A 25,546-nucleotide genomic window follows, 5' to 3' on the forward strand; every position below is an offset into this window, starting at 1 on the left:
CCGACCCTAACCCATATCGGACTCGGACGGAGCTCCAGTTTGGATTTGAGCCGGGTCAAAACCAAACCCATAATGCTATGGATCGGGGATCGAGTTCAAACCAAGCTTCCTATCCCCACAACTCGAACCTCGATCCAACCCACTCATATCTGGGTCCGACGAGTAGTGTAGGAGTGGGCCCGAATCCCATCACATCGGGCGAGTCAACCCATCCATATACCCACCAACCCCCATACCCATACCCCTACCCAAACCCAAACCAACCTGTTTACCCAAACCTGATCCAAAACCCAACCCAATATCCGGCCCAACACCATACTCCTAACCCACAACCATATTATACCAATTCTACCCGTCCGTCACCAGAACCTCAACCGAACCCTCCCTCGAACCTTGGACTTCCCGTCATTCCAGTACCACAATACCGGCCGCAGATGGTGCCCGCCCACGGGCAAACCCGACCGAGGCAATGTCAGCAGGAACCGGCGCGCCCCGACCGCCGACCCCTCATCGGGAGAGTTCGACAGCACCAACATCCCGGCGAGCAATACCGCCATATGGGCAATAAAGCAGCTTGGGACGACGACATTTTCTGGAATGAGCATCCTGCAGGGATAGTGGAGCCGCGACAACAGAGACCGCCAGACCACTCTTCCACCTATGGCGTGAAATTGGATCTTCCGGAGTTTGCGGGGCGATTCGACGCGGAACAGTTTTTCGACTGGTCTTATGCAGTGCAGTTCTTCTTCGATTATCACACAGTTGCTGAACATCGTCGTGTCTCGTTAGCTTCTACACGATTGAGGGGCCTAGCACAGACATGGTGGGTGGAGCTACAACGATCAAGGGAGCGGCAGGGATTAGAGCGCGTACAGTCGTGGGAGGAAATGCAAAGACTGATGCAGTCAAAGTTCGTGCCTTTGGATCACGCCGAGCGAGCCTACAAGGAATACCTGACCCTGCGCCAAGGTTCCCGAACTGTAGCAGAGTACACCGCGGAGTTCCATCGTCTTTTCCTGCGTGTGCAGATCGAGGAAACAGCTCGTCAGCAGGTCACGAGGTACATTTCGGGTCTCCGCCCTGCTATCTCTGATGATTTTAGTTGTGTCACAGTCGAAACATTAGATCAAGCCAGCAGTTATGCCATGAACATCGAGGACAAGCTGAAGCGGAGGCAGGAATATCGGACGACCCGTAATGAGCCCTCTAGCCGACCCAAGCCGAGTTTCTCAACCAGGGGAGCAAGCTCCCCTAGTGATTCAAAACCTAGGACCGACCTTAGCAAACCTGACCAGTCAGGTCCAGCTTTCCACACCCGGTCCAAAACCAAACCTACTGAGTCGACCCTTCGTTGCTTTAGGTGTCAAGAGTTAGGACATGTCGCGTCCAAGTGTCCGACCGTGAGCAAGAACACCCATCTGGTTGAAGGGATTGTTGAGTCCGCAAGTGAGAGTGATAGTGAGGACAATTCATTAGTGGAGGTTGAGGATGAGCGGGGAGTTATAGAGTTCGACGGCAACGTCGAAAGTTTGTTGTCCATCCGTCATGTGTTGACCACACCCCGAGAATTGACCCCATCGAAATGGCTAAGGAATAACATTTTTAGGACCCGATGCAACTGTGAAGGTCACGCTTGTGATGTCATCATTGACACCGGAGCATGTGAGAACATGGTATCTGAGAGTGTGGTGTCTACCTTGAAACTCAACACCGAAAAGTTGTCCCAACCCTATAAGATGGCCTGGTTCAAGAAAGGAAATGAGGTTCCCATCACTCAGCGTTGCCTAGTCCGGTTTTCCATGGGGGAACACTACCACAGTGAGGTGTGGTGTGATGTGGCCCCTATGCATGCGTGTCACATTCTTTTGGGACGTCCCTGGCAGTTTGATCGCCAGACCACTCACGATGGCCACAAGAACACTTACTCTTTTATCTTTAATGGCCATAAGATCGTCCTTCTACCTATCCGGGAGACAGGTTTCCCCACAGTTGACAAACCCGAGCGAGTCCCCCGACTCGCAGGCCTCTCATACCGGCTTTTCCTGGACCACTGCCAGGAAGATGGCTATTGTTATGCCCTGGTGGCTAAGCCAGTGATGAGTTCACATGTGTCCATTCCCGCGGATGTTGCCCCTCTTCTCGAGGAATTCCGCGACGTTATGCCGGATGACCTTCCTGATGGATTACCTTCGACAAGGGTGGTTCAGCATGCCATTGATTTTGTGCCCGGGTCGAGTCTACCCAACCTTCCCGCTTATCGCATGAACCCCTCCGAGCACACTGAGTTGTTAAGACAGGTTCAGGAATTACTGCAAAAGGGTTTCATTCGTGAGAGTGTTAGTCCTTGTGCCGTTCCTACCTTACTCACTCCTAAGAAAGATGGGTCCATGCGCATGTGTGTCGATAGCCGTGCGATCAATCGCATCACAGTCAAATACCGTTTTCCCATTCCTCGTTTAGATGATATGTTTGATATGTTATCCGGTGCCTCCATTTTCTCTAAAATTGATTTAAAAAGCGGATATCATCAGATTCGTATACGCGAGGGAGACGAGTGGAAAACGGCATTTAAGACACGTGATGGATTGTACGAGTGGTTAGTCATGCCGTTTGGGTTGTCTAATGCCCCCAGTACCTTTATGAACATGATGACCCAAGTCTTGCGTCCGTGTCTTGGGAAGTTTGTTGTCGTCTACTTTGACGACATCTTGGTCTATAGTTCTTCATTGTCTGATCATTTGAGTCACCTGCGTCAAGTCTTAGATATTTTGAGAAAGGAAAAATTATATGCCAATGCCAAGAAGTGTGAGTTTATGACATCCAGTGTCGTGTTCTTAGGGTTTATTGTGTCTTCTGATGACGTCAAGTCCGACCCTGCTAAAGTCCGAGCGATTGTCGATTGGCCTACCCCAAAGACTATAGGAGAGATCCGTAGTTTCCACGGGTTAGCCACCTTTTATCGACGTTTCGTGAGGAATTTTAGTACCCTTATGGCCCCCATCACGGAGTGCCTAAAAGGTACTAGCTTTCATTGGACGCCAGCGGCTAGCAAAGCCTTTACGATCATCAAGGACAAAATGACCAGTGCCCCTGTCTTAGCCCTCCCCGATTTTAGTGCAGTCTTTGAGGTTGAATGTGATGCCTCTAAAGTGGGGATTGGCGCCGTCTTGAGTCAGAATCGTAGGCCTGTCGCCTTCTTTAGCGAGAAGCTGACTCAGGCCAGGTGCCAATATTCCACTTACGATGTTGAGTTTTATGCCGTTGTACAAGCCCTTCGTTATTGGAGGCATTATCTCATTTATAAGGAATTTGTCTTGTACACGGATCATGAGGCATTGAAGTACCTGAACAGTCAGAAAAAGTTGAGTGTTCGTCATGCCAAGTGGGTCAGCTTCTTGCAAGAGTACACCTTTTCGCTTCGGCATCAATCGGGTACCCTGAACAAGGTGGCTGGCGCTCTTAGTAGGAAGAACAGCCTGTTGATGACTATGTCGGTGCAGGTCATAGGTTTTGAACAATGCAAAGAGTTATACCCTACGAACCCTGATTTTCACAAAGTCTGGGAAGGGTGCACCTCCTCCGCTCGCAACCTTGACCCTCGTTTTTGTATTCATAATGGTTACCTCTTCCGTGGTAACCAATTATGTGTACCCAATTTCTCCCTCAGGCTTCAGTTGATTTCTGAATTACATGAAGGAGGGTTAGCAGGGCATTTCGGGCATAATAAGACGTTCGCTCTCTTAGATGAACGATACTTTTGGCCCAAAATGTGCAAAGATGTTGTCAAGTTTATCCAAGGTTGTCATGTGTGTCAAGTGTCCAAGGGTCATCGTCAGAATAGTGGTCTGTACACCCCGTTACCCATTCCTGAACGACCGTGGGAGCATGTGTCCATGGATTTTATCGTGGGCCTTCCCCGCACACCACGTCGTTTTGATTCAATTTTAGTAGTTGTTGACCGGTTCTCCAAAATGGCTATCTTTATTCCGTGCAAATGCACCACCGATGCCTCTTTAGTTGCTTCATATTATTTCAAAGATGTTGCTCGTTTCCACGGTCTACCTCACACAATCACTTCCGATCGCGACACGCGTTTTATGAGGCACTTTTGGAAATCGTTATGGGCCCTGTTGAAAACTAAGCTCCAGTTCAGTAGCGCGTATCACCCCCAGACTGATGGCCAAACCGAAGTCGTGAACCGCACCTTAGGAAATTTATTACGGAGCTTAGTGGGCGAAAATGTCAAAACTTGGGATCTCGTTCTGCCTCAAGCCGAGTTCGCCTATAACAACTCCATTAACCGGTCCACTGGTAAATCCCCGTTCCAAGTAGTGTATGGTCGGTCTCCCACCCATGTCGTTGACCTTGCCTTTGTGTCAGATCTCTCAGCTCCAGCTCCGGATGCTTTTGATGCCGTTGAATATATGCGTGACATTCACAGACAAGTCCGGACCAAACTTGTTGAAAGCTACGAGACCTACAAAGCTTTCATAGATCAGGGTCGTCGTGATGTCCATTTCGAGGTCGATCAACTTGTCTGGGTGTACCTGCGTCCAGAGCGTTTTCCCGTCGGTACCTATAGCAAATTAAGTCCTAAGAAGTATGGCCCCTTTAGGATCCTCTAGCGGTTAGGTTCGAATGCTTACCTCCTTGAGCTGCCCGATGATTGACATATTTCCCCTATTTTTAACGTGGCTGATCTATATGCTTACTGTGGCAACAACAAGTCGACAGAGCCGACTTCTTCCCAACCAGGGGAGAATGATGCAGGGCAGGACTCGATTGGGCCCATCGTGCCACTCGATCCACCACACAGGGCAGATGAAAGACCCCGTGAAGATGACTCACCTGCAGGGACGGAGCCACGACGCAGGGAGGTACCCCTGCGCACCTACGTCAGGCGTGGTGGAGCTCGCACGCCCCAGAACCAGCTGCAAAGGAAGACTGAACCGGATCGTGGGTCGGATCCAAATCTGGACCCACGACCCGATCCAGTAAACAGTCTTTAAGAGGTTGTCTAGGGTTGCGTGAAGGATTATGGAAGATTGAAAACAACCCCAACCGACTTCTCTCCTGCAGTTTTTCTTTTCTCTATTTGATTGCTGTTTTCCCTTTACTTTTTCCTTACTGTTATTGCATATTCCCATTGTTTATTGGACATTTTCTGAGTTAATAAAGAAGTTCAGCCACACCGATTCACGGTGGGCCATTAGTTTTCACTCCTCCAACGCAGTTGCATCACTTCTCCACCCCAAAACAATCAGATTATGATAAATCTGAGCCACTAAGAACCCCCGATAAGATTGGAATCGACGCATTTCTTCAAACTAGACACTGTTCACCCCAAAATCCAGAAAATACGAAAAAATCACAGAAATTCCAAATCTCAACCGAAATCCACGATTTTTGGTTTGTATGGCTTCTAAAATCATGATCTAGCAAATACATACCTCAAACTGATGAAATCCCCAAATTTGTACGGACGTCACTTTCAACACACGCAAACCAAAGCAGCACTGTAGCATAACAGGAACAAAGCTTCTCTCTTCCCAAATGCACCCCCACAGCCCTCTCTCCTCTTGAATATGGCTTTGATACCATATCAAGCAATACCACAAACAAAATGAGAGAGCAAAGTGTGAAGAAACTATCTTAAGAAAACTTCATTCAGTTCTTAATAGAAGAAGGATACACCCTTATAAGGGTCAACTCCTCTATGTACACTACAAGACAAAAGAAGGGAAAACATTACAAGGTAAAAAATACCCCTGATATAAATATAATGTACAAATAAATGCTTAAACTGAGGAGCAGCACACAAATAGTAATACATTATGATTATATTACACAAAGGCCACCATGGATCTTTTCCCCACATTTTGCAGATGGCACCTTTTTGCACATGCAGGGTCTTTACTAGGTTCTTTTGCTTCTTCTTTTATTTTGAAAAATAAATAAAAATGAAACAGAATCTGTGTTATAAAGACAAAAACTTGCTTGAAAGGGCATGAATACAGAAATATAAGAACAATGATACAATCTGAATAGTAGACAAGGTTTAAAGGAACAAGATGACTTCCATTGAATTAGTAACATAAAAAAGAAGAAAAGCTCATGCACAACTTTTCAATTTAGTAACATGAAAACGAACAAAAAGTTCACGGCCAAATTTTCAGTTCAGTAACATAAAAAGGAAGATCTGAACCAGTGAACCCCTCTATTTTCTATGAGAAAAAACACCTGAAATTTCATTTAATAACATAAAATAAGATCTGAATGGTGAATCCTTCTGATTCTAATGGGAAAAGCAATATTTCTCAATCAACCTAAAAACAAAATCTCAGCAACTGCAAGGCCTCCTCTCTGGTTGCTTCAATGATTTGCCAAAGAAATCACATGACACAGGTGGCAATCAGAACTTGATAGGGCACTGGGATGGTCGGGGGGTGGAGAGGTGTAGAATTGAGAAGGGGTAGAATGTTAGGGTTTTGACCTTCCCTTTCTTTCATCTTTTCAGTTTTTAACTTTTTATGCTTCATTTTTCTTTTATAATTTAACATTCAACTTAATTAGCCGAGTCGACTCAGAGTCGTAACTCAGCTGATTCAGTTTTGATTTGGGATATACTCCCTGATTCTGGATGGGTTTTCTTGATCGTGACTCAACCAAATCACTTACAACTCGTCCCTCAGCTGAGTCATTCGAGTTGACTATAAGAGTTGGCCAATTTTAGGTCATTATTGAGTAAAGTGCTTTGCTTGACCCAGTAATTACTCAATCTGATCCAACTTGGCCAAGTCACAAGTCGGATCACCAAAAAATTCAGTCATGTTTTTGGGGTCAATATCCAACTTGCTGGTTTATTTACAATGTTGGGATATTCGCTTAGAAATGTCAAAGGATGCAAGTCTTTGGTAAAGAATACCCGATTCAGTAACCCATCAATTTTCTTTCTCTATTCCATCTCATGTTATGTAAAAATTAAGTCTTTAAAGTATGCATTTGAGGTTTTTTTAACCCTTCACTAACTCTCGGATATGCACCTTTGCACGTGTACCCACAAGATGACATGCTTAACCATCTGGCAATATGCATCTCCAAAGACTGCAGGTTTTCCTATGGATCTCGAGCAAATCTTTATAAATTCTCTGGGGATATGCATGTGTGCGCACATACACTCACACTTTACACATGAAAAGGGTAAGAAAGAATAAGTTTGGTAATTTAATTTCAGGTGCAAAAATAGGTAAGAAGTTTTTGAACTATAGAAGAAAATTCTGAATGAGACCTCATATTTAAAGTATTGAAATGAAAAAATGTTGCGTGACAGTAATGTTGGATTTTGGATCGGATTGGATCCAATCTGAATGTGACCCATATTGACATGGGCATAGCAAGAGACATACTTGGGATAGGCTTTTGGGTTTTAAGGGGTTACAGGACAGTTATGAAGTCTCATAATTGTTCATTCATGCCCAATAAAGACCTCCACTACTGCCCATTATGAGCCTCCATCAGATCTCTCTATAAATAGGAGAGATCCATGGTAACTTGATGAGGACTACAATGAGGGAATACATGGTTGTTGAGTGCCACATTTGTGTGTGATCTCTCTTTGAGTTCAAGGGTCCTACTCACCTCTCGACATTTTTGCCTAAGCTTATTGTGGGTGTCGATTGGCTGAGGAGAATGTCGACCACCCGCATCCACCAAAGCGTTGTTCGGATCGTCCAAGGCTACATCCGTTTATTAGTTCTTCTGCGATTCATTTTATGTTAACATTGGGTTATGGGCTCACAATGCGCATTCGTTACGCATATTTGCGGTATGGGTATGTCGACGTCCATGTGACACTTGTCGAAATTTTTTGTCGGCATTGTTCTCCCTCATTGGACTCTTGTTTGGTTTTGGGATGTTGGACGACGATGGAGGAAGCATTGACAAGAGACCCACTGCTTGCCACAGTCGTTTAAGCCAGTCATTCGGTTGGTTGTCAGTCGACGACAGTTGAGGCGGCCGTTACAGTACATCTTTAAATTTTGGCCATATTCGGTGAAGGATCGACGATCCGCCAGTGGATTTGAGTTCATTGATGTGTAAGGATCTTGTCTGAGTGATTTGAGCATCATCGGAGTTGTGTGGAGGGATTTCGACATATTTTCTGGCGGCTCTAAGAATTCTGGCAGAAATCTGTCTATGCATAGTCCGACGTCTTGATTTGCATTTTTCAGTGAACCGACGCGAAATTCGGTAATTTAAAACGAAAGTTGCTCACAATTAAATTTTGAGCAATTTCCTTTCAGACCTCGTCGCCATTTGAAATTTTCAGCAGGATGTATATGGGGAAGTGCATTCTTGGACCCATTGGTGGGCTCCGAGTGGATCGAGTTTGAGTTCGACCAAGTCGGACCCGGTCCAAGACTCGTACCCATTGCGGGTTCCACGTCGACCGGGTTTGAGTCTAACCTGGTTGGAGCCGATCCAAGAACCGAATCCGTTGGGGGTTCTGGGTGGATCGTGTCTAAGTCTGACCTAGTCGAACCTAGTCCGCGACCCGGACTCATTGGGGTGCCCAGTGGACTGGGTATGAGTCCGACCCTGTCGGACCTAGACCCGTTGGGGTTCTGGGAGGATCGGGTCTGATCCAGACCCGTTGAGACCCGGTCCAGGACCCATTATTGTTCCTGAGTGGACCGGGTCAGTAACCATGGCTCGGATCAGGTCCATAACCAGATCATTTAACCCATTAAGGACATAACGGGTCTAGTAACCGATACGGTCCTTCTGAGACTGGTTTAGGGGTTCCTGAGACCAATTTTGGGGTTTTTGGAACCGATTAAGTGGTTTTTGAGACCGGTTCATGCATTTTGGGACATGATCTAGCTTTTTAGGGATCGGTTCAGGGTTTTTGTGACCGGTTCAAGGCTTTTTGTGGCCAGTTTAGGGTCTCTAAGGATCCATTTAGGCCATTTTAAGACCTCAATCTTGAATATGACTCATAAATGCTTGTCTTTGTCATTATTTTCATACTTTTTGGTAACTTTAACATGATATAAGGTGTGTTTCATGTTGTTTTTTAAGTTATCCATGATTATTTAAGCATGAGATTATGAATGTATGCACTTTAGTTGTATTATGACATGCTTTACATGACTTTAATGTAAAAAATTTCGATAAACTCACTTTGGTTATCACCAAAGTGATTCGAGTTTTGTTGATTGAAGGTTTCTTGGACCGCGTTGAGATTGAAATTCGGTATTTAGATTGCGTATGACTTTATGAAACAATGATTCTATCCAAAGGTAGGTCATTGTGTTTAAAATTCACATAGAGTGTAACAGTAGGTGTATACACCAGCCCATTAAGCATATTCGTACCAATATCTTGTTCATGTGTGATGCTCATTTGTTTGAGTAGCATATTCTAATGTTGCCTACTGGCAAATTAACTTCACACGGTGGAACTGGACCATATGTAGCTTTGCAACAAGAATCTTAAGTATTTCATTTCCAGTCTTTGATCAGCCAACTCAGTTTCTTATGAGATGTGGTTCAGCATTTGATGTGTTGTATCAGAATATTACTGGCACTTCCTTGTCATTGTTATTTTGATGCAAATTTATTGATCACTGTATTGTTTAATATTTGTTTTGCTAGCGTTCTGACTCCGTATTTTAATGAGGATGTTTTGTTATCTGAGAATGAGATTAATAAAGAAAATGAAGATGGAATAACCATTGAGTTTTATCTCCGAAAGATATATCCAGGTATGCTCTTTCGCCAAGTTCTGTATTCTAAATTTCTGATAAGGATTGTAGACACATTGTTTGAGATTTAAATTGTTTTTTTAGATGAGTGGAGCAATCTTCTGCAACGTCTTGGTCTACCAGAAGATAAACCTGTACCTAAAGATAAGATGGATCATGTTTGTCTGTGGGCTTCTTACAGGGCTCAAACACTAAGTCGTACAGGTTCTGTGAATGAAACAATGAATTTTTCTTCTTGAAAATAACTGTTTATTTATTTTCTCTCATCTGCTGCTTGCTCTATTCTAGTAAGGGGCATGATGTACTATAGACAAGCACTAGCACTTCAGTGTTTCCTCGATATGACAGATGATCATGGTAAGGGCCAGATTTGCTTCATGTACTTTTTCAATGAGTTCCCCATCAATCCAAGTCTTCCACACTATCCACTTCACCCATGCTTTTGTCAGTTCATCGAAGTAATCAATCAACAAATCAGCTTTTAGATAATTGTTTTTTTTACCAGACATATTAGATGGACACAGAAAAGTTGAATCAATTGAAAAATACATGGAGCAGCAAAATGCACCACTGCTGGCTGTTGCTGATATGAAGTTCACGTATGTGGTTTCCTGCCAAGTATATGGTCAACAGAAGAAATCGACTGTTTCTCGTGACCGAAGCTGTTCTCTAAACATTTTAAATCTCATGTTAGAGTAAGTATATGGATATTCCGTTTGGAAAACCTTTTACAACGTAATTCGTTTTATAAAGAAAATGTAGATTGATTATCTAGACATTCATGTGCAGAAGCACATGAGCATGGATGCATGCATGTATCTAATGTAGGCATCTACTTATGCTTGTAGGTATGTATGTACACACACACACATAAAAACCATAGTCACCTGATCTTGGCTATATCTTGTCAAGAAAGTCTTGGTATATACTATGAGCTTCTTCATAAATCTCTTAAAAATTGAAAAATATAAATACTCCAAAAAATTAGAAAGGAATAGTTTTAGGAAAGTTTTGCAATAAATGTAAACATAGAACAATTTCCAAAAAATAAAAAGATAAAAGTCAGATGAATCACATTTTAATTATAAATGTATGATAAAGAATATAATGATAACTAGTGATATTTCTAAGTTATCAATATTATTGTCATATTTTCTCTTTTTTATCATACTATAGTTTGGTAACGTCTCTATATTTTTAGAATATTGCCTATGCACATGCACGTTCAAATATACATTGTCTGCATGCATCGGCATGTTGTGTCTGTGCATGTTATATAACATGAATGTAATTCAATTTTTTTTAAATTTCCAGATATCCTTCATTGCGTGTTGCTTATGTGGATGACCGAGAGGAGTCCATTGATGGGAAAAAAGCTGAGAAGGTTTATTACTCTGTACTTGTTAAAGGATTTGAAAAGAAAGACGAGGTACACCATTTAAGACTACAACTTCTTAATGCTGAATAGCAATTTAATGTTAGCTTGCTTGGTTTTTCTGTTTGGAAATTTGATTACAGAAAACCGATGGTTGAATTTCTAGCAAATTATTTGTAAAGAAGCTGTATCGTTAATAAGCCTTTATGAAAAGTTAGGATGAAATATGATGAGAAGTTGATCAGAAATGATCCAAAAAGATGTATTTATAGCTCAACATATTTGCACCTGTTTTTCTGAACCTGAAGAAAAAGGATATTGCTGGCTTAATATATGTACACATCTTTCTAATTGCAAAACTATCCTCCATATTATCCCGTTTATCTTTCTTTTCATATGTATGACAATATTTCAATCCTCAGATACTACAAGACAGCAAAAAGAAGACTCTAATCACATATGATAAAAATAACATGAATAAAGTATGCCACAATAATTTGAAAGCGTAATGCATGTAAGCTACCTCAGTTTTCTTACATTAAAAAAGACATTCATGTGTGTATATGAATGCTTGGTGAAACAGTCTTCAACACTTTTCCATCTTTAGTAAAGGTGCAGGGGTCTGGAAACTGTTAATGTTAACAGCTTCTATGTGAGTTTCATATGCTTTTAATTTTTATTGAAGTTTCCTATTTTCTAATCATTTATTCATGTGGTTTACACCTTGTGAACTTATACGGTTACTGTTGCCTCATTGGGTTCAAATGCTTTGCTTAACCTACTTGGTTACAACTTTTCTAGTTAGATGCAATTGCATCAGTTAATGTATGTTATTTTCTTTCTGAGAATTGAACCACTTGAACTGTGGCAATCAGTTTTCTCCTTTTAGAGTTACCATATCAGCTCAATCTTGATGATGTTTAAGCGGATCCTTGCATCAGCATGTATCTAATCTCTTTCTGGAAATATGATTGATAAAGTAGCATTCACTTTAGTTCAAGAAACATTACTTTGGGCATCATTCATATGTGATTAGTCGCTGTGTTTGGTGGAGAATATAAGCTGTTCTTGTATAAATTTTTGATGAATTCTTGCAGATTAATGTTGATATATACCAACTCACCATATATTTAGAAATGTTGCCATTTTATTGCTTCGATACCATCAATGAGGATTTAATTCTTTAGTTGTTATATTTTAAGTATGATTTCATTTGTTACTCTGTAATTTTTTGATTTTTTTTGAAATAAGTGACTTTGATTTTGACTTTATGAGAACAGACCCTTCACATTGCTATTTAAGGCTAGTCTCTTCCATGTAATTACGTAATTATGGATTGTCAACTGGTTATCCAAAAAAATAATCTTATCTATGCTCATATATATATATATACATTTTGTTATCTTTTTCTTTATCCTTCTGCTAGTAATAGGTATCACACCTATCTAGTGCAATGTTGTTGGGGCTTTTACATTTTTTTCATATGTTGTTGCTCATAATTAGTTGAATCTAGTTTTCTTTTCTTAGGTAATCTTGAATCTAACGGACTTTTCTTTATTTTATTCTGAAACATGTTATGGAGCAGCAGTCTCCTAACATTAACAATTTCTGTTATTTTTATTTTTGTCTCATTCAAATTTTATGGTTCTCATTCAATATGATTCTGCATATGTGTCTACATGCTAGGTATTTTGCATGGTCACTTTATCATCATAAGTTCATGTCTGACTATAGAGAAGATATTTACTGTCCATATTTGTGTAGTTGGTATTATACATGTTTCCAATTGTATCTATATGTTTTTTTACTTCAAAGATAAGCACATTTTATTTATATTGCTTGGCTTTTTTTATAGGAAATTTATCGGATCAAGCTGCCCGGTTCTCCTATTATTGGTGAAGGGAAACCTGGAAATCAAAACCATGCCATAATTTTTACACGCGGAGAAGCATTGCAAACTATTGACATGAACCAGGTATTGATGTTTGAAAACTCCTTAAATATTTACTTGATCTATTTGTTGACCGCCTAATACCTTCTGGTCACAGGATAATTATCTTGAGGAAGCTTTCAAAATGAGAAATGTTTTGCAAGAGTTTTCCAGATCACATGGACTACGACCGCCAACAATATTGGGCCTGAGAGAACACATCTTTACTGGCAGGTGAGCATCTGTTGACAATTTGAACAGCTATCAGGGCAATTTACTTGTTTGGATTTAAATAATTATTTCAGCTGAACTATAAGTGGTCTAGCTTATACAGTTTTTAGTGAACATAATTATTTTGTACACTATTATGTAATTAGTATATCTAAAATGTGGGTTATGTTGTGGATTGATTTTTTTAACTTGGGTTCCAATGGGATCTCAATTCTGGTTGGTTGTGTCAGGCAGGTAGGCTATGACGTGGACCAGCTTAGGTAGGTTTTCATGCATTGGAATGTGTGAAATTGATGTTGGTGCTCTCACTAAAGATAGGATAGTGCAACTCTTTTTGTCAGGGTCATGTTGAGTTTATCAGTTGTGCTCTTTGTTGCTAATTTTTTTGGTGTATGAAATTGCACCAACATTGATCTTGTTATTCCATATCATGTTATGTTGGTCCAAACAGAAATGAAGTTTGGACGTCTTTGATGGTGTATGTGCATAAAGTTAATTAGTTTGATTGTGTCAAGTAGACCCAGTGTTGTTGCTGTAATAAGTTGGGTGTTACCTTGAATCTCCTGGAGGTCCAGCTTATTGGTGTCTAGCTGTGTCAGACACCAACACTAAAATGGCATCGCTTGGACACTGCTATTTTTCAAACTTCAAATCATCTGACACATTGGCGAGTACAAGTGTTGGCCAATGCCGTTGTGGTATATGGATAGTTCACAAGTATCTGATACTTTATGTATCACTTTTTACTGTCTTCCAGCGTATCAGCTACAATCAAACATTCTTAATCTCCAGCACCAACAAGGCTTTGAGTTTAACTTTGTAGAAGAGCCTAGGGGTTTCCCGTCTAACTCAAGGAATTTAAAATTTTCTTATTTTTGTTTTTTAATGTAATCTCTCTCTCTCTCTCTCTCTCTCTCTCTCTCTCTCTCTCTCTTTTGCAGCACCCTTTCTGTAAAGCCTTGGAAAAAAAATCGTGTCATACACGTGCCCTGCACGTGTCGGACCCGTGTCGAGGTTTGGTCCGCTGTGTCGGGCCCGGATCCGGGTCCGAACCGGACCCGAGCCTGATCCGACCCTGGTTTCTCGAACATTTGAGCGACTGCATCTTTAAAAAGATGCAGGCTCAGTCGGGTGAGGGGTAAAACCCCCTCGCCACTCTCTCTCCTCTCTACCTCTCCCGTCTCTATCCCTCTCTGCAGCCACCGACGCCGGCGACTAGCTGCCGGCCACCGCCTTCCTCCCGGATGTTGCATACGTCAGCGATCGGAACCGCCACCGACCTTCGAGCTCAGGCGACCTCCGACGTTGACAGCAGCCTCCAAGCTCCGATGACCCCCCACCTTTGCCGACCCCTTTCGTTCCCTGTGTCGCGGGACGTCGACGATCGAAGTTGACAACAACCTCTGAGCTCCGACGACCAACTCCGTCCGGCCGCCACTGTTGTTGCTGCCCCGATTTGCCTCCCGTCTCTCGTTCTTGTTTTGCCGGCAACCTGCGGGAGGTCTTGCTGCCTCGATTGTTTCTCCGCAGGGAGCTGAGCTCCCTGCCTACTCTCGTGTTTGGGGTCCGGTACCACTGCAGGCCTTACCGGACCCGCTTCTCGTTTCTAAGCATCGCAGGTTGAACGGTGGATCAAGCTCGCCTTCGTGGCTCGAGCTTGCGCTTACTTACGCTGCTGGCGTACGAGGACCCACAACCCCTCAAGGTAGGGGATTCTTGCATAAAAGGACAATGAACGGATAAACGCTTAAATAAAGAAAGATAATTAATAATGAAAGAGGATGATATATGTATACGTATAATATATATACGTATGTCTTTATATTCAAGGACACGATTTCGTGATCCTTGTCCTCTTTACTTTTCTTGCACTTTTCTTTCTGTTGCCACCGCGCTATATGTGCCTAGGCTTTTAATTCCCCTCTTTACATTTCATGTCTTTTAACTCAAGGACGCAGTTTCACGGTCCTTGTCCTCTTTACTTTCTGTACTTTACTTCCTTGCTGCCCCGTGCTTTGCGCCATGCATTCACTGTCTTTTTACTCCAGGATGCAAATCCTGGTCCTCCTTTACGTTTTTGTTCTTTACTTCCTACATTTACCCATGTCGCCCCGCGCTTTATGCGCCATGGCCTTACTACTTGCTTTACTCTTCGTACTTTACTTTTCTATTGTTGTGATGCTGGCTGTTGCACTTACTTTTCGTATGTGTTCGTCTTTACCTTGCTGCCGCACTTCGTGTATATGCTTTGTTCATGCATGTATTCTTATCTTTGTCATATGCTTCTTTACTTGCTTATACTTATCGATCTATTGAGGTGCAACCCTATGTCTCATGAGTCGTCCTTTACACCTGCTTAGCCAGTATAGGATTTCATACCTCGGAGTTGCTTACGTAGTTGCCTGCTGGTGTGTTTCGATGATCGGGGTATGATTTCATACCTCGTGTGTAGCTCTAGTGTTCTGCCCTCGCGGTGCCGCTTCGGCCATCGAGTCTTGCCCCTCGATTTGCCATTGTATTAGTATGTGCACGGGTTTGCCCCTTGTCAGCCTTTACGCCTTGAGTACAGTTTCGAGTGTATGGTGTATATCGTTTCACTTGTCTTAAGAGTCATGACACACACTTATGCACTTCGGTTCCCCAAAGATAATGGTCTTAGGTGTAAACCTATTTTTCAAAGATGTATAGCTTTGTAAAGCAGTGATCGCGGATGGATCTCCCAAAACAGTGTATTTGGGAAAGGTGTGTTACAACCTTAGTTCGCCTATTCGATACGACTTAGATAACCCTGTTTAGGAGCCTGTGCACGAGAATCCTATTGAGGTACTTGCGTCATCGCTAGATCGGCGTTACATCACTTCTGATGCGAGACCTAGTTTCTAGGCTTTCTGGTCCAACCAAGATAGTAGCGCCTTCCTTCCTTCGTGAAGGTATTGGATTCCTTACGAGAAATCCATGTACCTCCTCTTGTAGTTGTATCTTTAGTCACGTACGATATGTTTGAACTATGAAGAGCAGGACGAGAGGTCTATAGTAACCTCTAAACATGTATTGACATATTAAGCTAGATCTTGTTATGTTGATATTCGCCTAATAGGCAGAATGCTTGCGATTGTCTAAAGGACCCGAGCACGACAAGTTGGAACTTGAATAAGTTCACGGTGGGTTTCTGTAAAGCAGATGTGTTGGGATTTCCTGCGAGAGATCTTTACCCCTGTAACGCCCCAAAATCGTGGACTTGAAACTTTTTATGAAAAATGTTGAAAGCTTTGAAATCAATCATTTATCAGAGTTCGAAACAGAAGTTTAGCGGAAGATCATGTTTAAAATATCAAGTCCCTAGACTTTGGGCGCATTACAACACAAATGCAATCTTCCCCTTATAAACCGATTTGTAACTCGAATATATATTTTATTGAAATGAAAAGAAGAACAACGTTTTGGTAATACAGTTTTAAAAATCCAGAGTTCTAATAAGAAGGGATGCTTTCAAAGAAACTTTATACCATATCTATCAAAAGTGTCCCCAGGAGCGCAACGTCAGGAAAGGGGCCTTGCCTTAAACGCATCACGTCATCGTGCCATCGCAAGCTGTCTCAACCTGTTCACCAGTTGCCCATGAAATGGGTCAGTCTCACAACAGACTAGTAGGGGTGCAAAATGTTAAAATGTAATCTGTAATATATATATATATATATATTATTTAATATTACTATATTTTCTTTTATTATTTTCTTTTTTTATTTTATTTTTTTAGCATCTAGTTCAATAGAAACTAGATATTTGATCCAGTCAAGTTCTTGTTGGAACTTGACTGTGCAAATAGCTGTTGGACTGTAGTCCAACAGCTATAATAAATGCTGTTGGACTACAGTCCAACAACTATAATAATAAATGTTGTTGGACTGTAGTCCAACAGTTATATTAAGAGACGTTGGAATCCAACGTCTCTTTTGGAGAGCTCAAAATGAGCTCTCCTCTCTCCCACTTTTTTGTATATATAGAGGTGAACCCCTTCAATGTAAATAACCATGCTTCTTAAGCATTTTGTTCATGAATAAAGTATTATTTATTTTTTAAGTGTTCTTCCTTTTATACCCTTTCAAGGGTCATGCTTGTAGTGTCTCCAATAGACACTTGTTTGTGAGTTATTTGTGCATTTGTTGAAGACCACCATTTCATTACATGGTATCAGAGCTACGAAATCCTTAGATCTTGAAGTGCTTCCGCCTCGATTTCCGTGCCACATTTACAAAAGGTGTTTCATCACCTTGTTCTTGGCTCAAGAAGATTTGTTTGAAGAAAGGCGAACTTGTGCTACAAAAAAAAAATTGGTTTTGTATCCTCTCTTATTCTTTTGTCTACTCTTTTTCTTTTCTTTTTATTTTTCTCTCTCTCTCCTCTTATTTATTCCTCTCTTACCCTTGTAAAAGATGGATGACAATGATAAGATCACCATCATTCCTATGAAGCTAAATGATACTAACTATGTAATGTGGGCTTCGATTATGAAGCACCACATTTGGGGAAAAGGTTTATGGGGTATAGTGGATGGTTCCGATTTGGAACCTAAACTATCTCTTACCAAGAAAGAGGGTGATAAAGAGGTTCCTCTAACAGAAGAAGAGAAGAGTAAGGCGTTAGCCACTTATGAAAAGAAATGGAAAGAATGGAGGATAGGGCATGCAAAAATTATGTCATGGCTCATCAATAGCATAGACATTAAAAAATGCTCTAGTCTAGCTAAGTTTGAGCATGCCGATAAGGCTTGGGAATACCTCAAAAACATGTATTCCCTTAAAGATATTGCACATGTATGCAATTTACAAGATAAAGTTCGGACAATGACTCAAAAAGATAAAACTATTCGAGAATATTATAATGAGTTGTCCGAACTTTGGGAAGAGTTGGCTCTTCTTGAGCCCAAATGGCATTGTGCCGAAGACATCGAGCTTCGCCAAAAGCAACTCGATATGGAACATTTCTATCAATTTGTGAATGGTCTAAGGACGGAGTTTGAATCCACCAAATTGGCCCTTTTACATCGTGGAAAAATTCCTTCTATTGTTGATACTATAGAAGAGCTCACTATGGAGGAAAATAGACTTAGAAAAGGTACTCCAAAAGTTGATGATGACTCCGTTTTAGCTGTATCTAGACCGGGGAATCATACTCGTACTTACAAGCCGCCTCATTTTGGAAGGCAAAACTGTGACTTTGATAAAAGAAAAGTTATTTATCATCATTGTCATGAACCGGGGCACTATAGGCCTCAATGTCCAAAGTTAAAAAGAAGAGAAGAAAAAAAAGTTGCATCTGTTGAATCTGAGTCAAAAGATCAAGATGCACCTGTGTCTATGGCTCAACTGATGGAAATCCTTCAACCTCTTCTCAAAGGGGTATCCTCCTCAACCGAAGCCTCAACTGGAGCGGCAGTTGCATCTTTCTCCAATCCAGGTAACTTTCCTTGGCTTTTAGATTCTGGTGCTTCTTTTCATATGACCCCAAATGTTAATAGTCTATCCGAATGTCTTAAAAATAACTCAAGTGTGTCAAAGGTTTTTACAGTCGATGGCACATCTCTCGAAGTAAAAGGAATAGGATGTTTTGAAAATCTTCAAAAATCCAAAAGATTTTTTATCCCAGAAGTTAGATATATCCCTAAACTTAATTTGAATCTCTTATCTGTCTCGCAAATATCTGATTATGGATGTAATATCTCCTTCTCTTCTCATGGTTGTTGGGTACAGGATTGCCAGTCAGGGAAGCTGATTGGGGAAGGCCATAGAGAAGGAGGACTTTATTACATGGACTTTTTGGAATTACCCAAGAATGCATTTTGTTATAATATTCAGAAATTAGAATTGGATTTATGGCACAAAAGGCTTGGCCATCCTCATATGTCTAAAATTCAATATTTTCCAAGTTTGGAAAATTTTTGTAATTCTGAAAATTTTTCTTGTAAAGACTACATTCTTGGCAAAATGAAAAGGTTACCATTTCTTAGTAGAACTTTTGTTTCCTCACGACCACTTGAGTTAATACATTCGGATGTTTGGGGCCCCGCACCAGTAATTTCTAAAGGTGGTTATACATATTATGTCATTTTTGTTGATGACTTTTCTAGACATACTTGGATTTATTTTCTTAAACATAAATCTGATGTCTTTGCTAACTTACAAATATTTCATAAAATGGTTAAAAATAAGTTTCAAAATGATATTTCTATTTTTCGCACTGATTCAGGGGGAGAATTTATGTCCAACGAATTCAAAGACTATCTCAATTTACATGGTATTACACATCAAAGATCATGTCCACACACTCCACAACAGAATGGCCTAGCCGAACGCAAACATCGGCACATTATGGAAACTACTAGGACATTGCTAATTGCAAATCAAGTTCCAAAAAGTTTTTGGGCTGAAGCGGTCCTAACTGCCACCTACCTCATTAATAGGATGCCATCTTTTTCATTAAAGAATACAACTCCAATAGAAAAGCTTGTTAACTTAACTCCAGATTATTCTAGATTAAGAGTCTTTGGATGCAAATGTTTTGTTTTCACCAACAGAAATGACAAACTCTCTCCTCGTGCAATCCCATGTGCCTTTTTAGGATATGCTGATAATCAAAAAGGCTACAGGTGTTTCGATTTTCAAAATGACAAATTATATGTGTCAAGAAATGTATCTTTTTTGGAAAAAGAAAGCTTCTTTGAATTTGAAAAATCCAAGGATGTCACTGAATACTCGTTTTTAATTGATCAAATTTCAAAATCCAATGAATGTGATGTTGGATGTGACCTTGACAATGATCAAAGTCCTATTGCTGTTGAAAATGATGATAATGAAGAGCAAATCCATAGGGATGTTAGTCTACAATATTCAAGACGTAGAGAGCAAAATCTTCCATGTGCATTACAAAAATACTCTGAAGTCTCACCTAGAAGAACGTCTAGAATCTCTAAACCTCCAGAAAAATTTCTGTCTTATGAATCTTTTTCACCCACGTATAGGGCCGCCATTACATTAATACAATCATATGTTGAACCATCATCCTATTCTCAAGCAAAAAATCATATAGAATGGATAGAAGCCATGAAAATAGAATTGGATGCACTAGAAAATGCTAATACTTGGACGATACAAGATATTCCTCCGGGTAAGAAACCTATAGGTCGTAGGTGGGTATACAAAGTCAAAACCAAAAGTGATGGGACCCTTGAAAGATATAAGGCCCGTTTAGTAGCAAAAGGATATGCTCAAGATTATGGCATCGATTATGAAGAAACATTTGCTCCTGTGGCCCGTATGACCACTGTTAGAACTTTAATAGCCTTGACCTCCATTAGAACATGGCCTATCTTTCAATTAGATGTCAAAAATGCTTTCCTGAATGGGAATCTCGTTGAAGAAGTATACATGGAAGCCCCACCTGGTATTAGTATCCCTAAGGGTAAAGCTCTTCGTCTAGAAAAAGCTCTTTATGGTCTTAAACAGGCTCCAAAAGCCTGGTATGACCGATTTAGTCATGTTATGCTTGATATTGGTTTTCAACCTTGTTTAACTGACACTGCTTTGTTTGTTAAGAGATCTAATGCAGGCATCATTATTCTTCTTCTCTATGTGGACGATATGATCATCACCGGAGGCGACAAACAGGGAGTTGCAAATATCAAATCTCTTCTTAAAACTCACTTTGAAATGACTGACTTAGGTTTATTAAGATATTTTTTAGGCATTGAAGTTGCTAATTCCCCTCGGGGGTATTTGATATCTCAATCTAAATTTGCTCTTGATATCGTTTCCAGGTCTGGAATTACAGATGATAAGAAAGTAGACACTCCAGAAGTTGTCAATGTTAGAATGAAAATTGATGATGGAGAACTTCTTGATGATCCTACTCCTTATAGACAGCTTGTTGGAGCCAGATATAACTCATGCGGTTCATACAGTCAGTCAGTTTCAGCATGCTCCCACCTCCGTGCACATGGGAGCGATTTTGCGTATTATTAGATACTTAAAATCCTCTCTTTCACGAGGACTCTTCTTGTCTGCTTCATCTTCATTAAATTTAGTTGCATATACTGATGCTGACTGGGGAGGTGATCCCAATAATAGACACTCAACTACTGGTTTTTGTGTGTTCTTAGGTGAAACCTTAATTTCGTGGAGGTGCAACAAGCAGCAGAAAGTCTCTCTTTCTTCCACCGAAGCTGAATACAGAGCCATGACAACTACCACTATGGAGGTTGTTTGGCTCAGACGATTGCTAGCGGATATGGGAGCTAAAGCAACGCAAGCTTCAAAGATGTGCTGTGACAACAAAAGTGCGATCTACATTGCAAGCAACCGGACATTCCATGAGCGCACTAAACACATTGAGATGGACTGTCACTATGTCAGAGAGGAATACTTACATGGAACCATTGATCTGCCATATGTTACATCAGAATATCAATTAGCAGACTTCTTCACCAAGCCTCTCGCTGCTCCCAGATTTCACTTCCTCTTAGACAAACTTTTGCTCATTGTACCGTAAGTTTGAGGGGGAGTGTTAAAATGTAATCTGTAATATATATATATATATATATATATATAATTTAATATTATTATATTTTCTTTTATTATTTTATTATTTTCTTTTATTTTTTTAGCATCTAGTTCAATAGAAACTAGATATTTGATCCAGTCAAGTTCCTGTTGGAACTTGACTGTGCAAATAGCTGTTGGACTGTAGTCCAACAGCTATAATAAATGCTGTTGGACTACAATCCAACAACTATAATAATAAATGTTGTTGGACTGTAGTCCAACAGTTATATTAAGAGACGTTGGAATCCAACGTCTCTTTTGGAGAGCTCAAAATGAGCTCTCCTCTCTCCCACTTTTTTGTATATATAGGGGTGAACCCCTTCAATGTAAATAACCATGCTTCTTAAGCATTTTGTTCATGAATAAAGTATTATTTATTTTTTAAGTGTTCTTCCTTTTATACCCTTTCAAGGGTCATGCTTGTAGTGTCTCCAATAGACACTTGTTTGTGAGTTATTTGTGCATTTGTTGAAGACCACCATTTCATTACACAAAAGACAAGAAGGTACAAATGCCGCAATAAGCCAGATATCTGTTAGATCAAGCAGGAAAAAGCAAGACTAGCAAAACTAACCAAATATATTGTGGAGCAAGCAAGACTCTAGTAAAGCAAGCAACTACACACAAGAGCAGTAAGGACCACATTGCTAAACAAGCAACTATAGCGATCCCACAGATACTATAGTTGAAGAGTGACTAACTCTATCCAACAGTCAAAGCAAAGTAATTGCATAAGACAAGCATTCATAAGCTACACATGATAAGCAATCATACGATAGCAGTTATATTACAATATGTAAGCAACTTATAAGACAAGTGGCTACATCAGTCCTAGTTGCAATCACACCAATCATAAGAGATGCAAGCCAACAGATAAGCATTTAATTATCATAAGAAGCTAGTTATTACCTAACAGAGAACTGCGCAAGCAGTTTAACTAACTAGCGTAATGCCTCGACAGGCGTACATAGCTCAACGAGTAGCGTACTGCACTACCGAGCTAACCAGCAAGCAATCAATTCATGTCACAACACGCATATCTCATGATCATATGTATAAGTTATATCTTGTCTCGTTATGAGTCCGCCATTTTGGGTACGCACAAGGCAAAACGTAGAAACAACCGGAATCGATTCAGGGGTTCATTATGCTATGTATTTTATTATACCCCGAATGACTGAGTGAGTCCGCTCCTAAGGAGACGACCAGTGACCAAGAGAGTAAATCCCCAAAGGCAAACAAAGGCCCAATGGATGCGCATCCGAACTTCTGCAGAAGTGGCCTGAAGGATTTCCCCTAACCTCTGATGATTGAGGAAGTCGGATATTTGCCAGAGATTGTCATTAATGACTGTCCATCAGAGTTTTGTACCATCCATCCTCTCTCTTGATGAACCATCCCGAATGAGCACGATGGGGGGTTTCTTAACCGTCGTCCCATTCTACATGCTCTGATCTTTCAACCCAAATCGAGCATCTTGCCTGTGAAGGCGCATGATTATCATTTATGCGAATTATACGCGCCATTGTGCGTTTGGAGCAACCACACACCTCTCATTTTACTCACCGCAGTATGCGACGTACCTGTTTAAAAGTACAACCACGATGAGAGGGGTAAGGATCTCTCGCAGAAATCCCTCAACACTTCTGCTTTACAGAAGTCCACAGTGAACTCATTCAAGTTCCAACTTATCGTGCTCGAGTCCTTTAGACAATTACAAGCATTCTGCCTATTAGGCGAATATCAACATAGCAGGATTTAGCTCAAAGGGTCAATACACGTTTAGAGGTTACTATAGACTTCTCGTCCTGCTCTTCGTAGTTCAAACATATCGTACGTGACTAAAGATACAACTACAAGAGGAGGTACATGGATTTCTCGTAAGGAATCCAATACCTTCACGAAGGAAGGAAGGCGCTACTATCTTGGTTGGACCAGAAAGCCTAGAAACTAGGTCTCGCATCAGAAGTGATGTAACGCCGATTTAGCGATGGCGTAAGTACCTCAATAGGATTCTCATCCTACTCGTGCACAGGCTCCTAAACAGGGTTATCTGAGTCGTATCAAATAGGCGAACTAAGGTTGTAACACACCTTTCCCAAATACACAGATTTGGGAGATCCATCCGCTATCTCTGCTTTACAAAGCTATACATCTTTGAAAAATAGGTTAGCACCTAAGACCATTATCTTTGGGGAACCGAAGTGCATAAGTGTGTGTCGTGACTCTTAAGACAAGTGAAACGATATACACCATATACTCGAAACTGTACTCAAGGCGTACAGGCTGACAAGGGGCAAACCCGTGCACATACTAATACAATGGCAAATCGAGGGGCAAGACTCGATGGCCGAAGCGGCACCGCGAGGGCAGAACACTAGAGCTACACACGAGGTATGAAATCATACCCCGATCATCGAAACACACCAGCAGGCAACTACGTAAGCAACTCCGAGGTATGAAATCCTATACTGGCTAAGCAGGTGTAAATGACGACTCATGAGACATAGGGTTGCACCTCAATAGATCGATAAGCATAAGCAAGTAAAGAAGCATATGACAAAGATAAGAATACATGCATGAACAAAGCATATACACGAAGTGCGGCAGCAAGGTAAAGACGAACACATACGAAAAGTAAGTGCAACAGCCAGCATCACAACAATAGAAAAGTAAAGTACGAAGAGTAAAGCAAGTAGTAAGGCCATGGCGCATAAAGCGCGGGGCGACATGGGTAAATGTAGGAAGTAAAGTGCAAGAATGTAAAGGAGGACCAGGATTTGCATTGTGGAGTAAAAAGACAATGAATGCCATGGCGTAAAGCGCGGGGCAACAAGGAAGTAAAGTATAAAAAGTAAGGAGGACAAGGATCGCGAAACCGCGTCCTTGAGTTAAAAGACATGAAATGTAAAGACGAGAATTAAAAGCCTAGGCACATATAGCGCGGCGGCAACAGAAAGGAAAGTGCAAGAAAAGTAAAGAGGACAAGGATCGCGAAACCGCGTCCTTGAATGTAAAGACATACATATATATATTATACGTATACATATATCATCCTCTTTCATTATTAGTTATCTTTCCTTATTTAAGCGTTTATCCGTTCATTGTCCTTTTATGCAAGAATCCCCTACCTTAAGGGGTTGCGGGTCCTCGTACTCCAGCGACGTAGGTAAGCACGAGCTCGAGCTCGAGCCACGAGGGCGAGCTGGATCCACCGTTCAACCTGAAAAGCTTAGAACATTAGTATATGCTGTAATATAAACAAGAAGCGGGTCCGGTAAGACCTGCAGTGGTACCGAACCCCAAACACGAGAGCAGGCAGGGAGCTCAGCGCCCTGCAGGAGAGGGACAATAACAGCAAGGCCTCCTGCCTGCAGGAGGCAGATGCAAGAACTCTGCATCCTGCAGACAAAGGTGCCAGAGGCAGGGGCCTCAGTCCTGCTTGTTAACAGCAGCAGAGGCAGGGAACAAGAGCTGTAATGCCCCAAATTTCAAACTTGCGAACCCTTTTCAGAATAACAGGCAAGAGACTAGAAATATCTCTTTCCTTCAGAGTTTATGAAATCAGCGGAAGATTTTTCTTTGATAAATCATAAGGCAAGCTTACAACTTTGAGCACGTTAGCTAAAAGAACCAAAACTCACAAG

The 25,546-nt window shown here is 41.1% G+C and overlaps 1 protein-coding gene across 1 annotated transcript in view; it reads left to right on the forward strand.

Annotated features, from left to right (window-relative positions):
• The window catches only part of LOC149827350 (callose synthase 7-like), a 131,287-nt gene that overhangs the window by 64,924 nt on the left and 40,817 nt on the right, over nt 1-25,546 (forward strand). Inside the window, 7 exon segments of the mRNA XM_090019298.1 lie at nt 9,657-9,766; nt 9,851-9,970; nt 10,055-10,123; nt 10,272-10,461; nt 11,081-11,195; nt 12,997-13,116; nt 13,190-13,305. Of these exon segments, the coding sequence (XP_089875424.1) occupies nt 9,657-9,766; nt 9,851-9,970; nt 10,055-10,123; nt 10,272-10,461; nt 11,081-11,195; nt 12,997-13,116; nt 13,190-13,305 (840 nt within the window).

Source organism: Nuphar pumila, chromosome 10, assembly GCF_984573655.1.
Source record: "Nuphar pumila chromosome 10, dmNupPumi1.hap1.1, whole genome shotgun sequence".
NCBI classification, from domain to species: domain Eukaryota; kingdom Viridiplantae; phylum Streptophyta; class Magnoliopsida; order Nymphaeales; family Nymphaeaceae; genus Nuphar; species Nuphar pumila.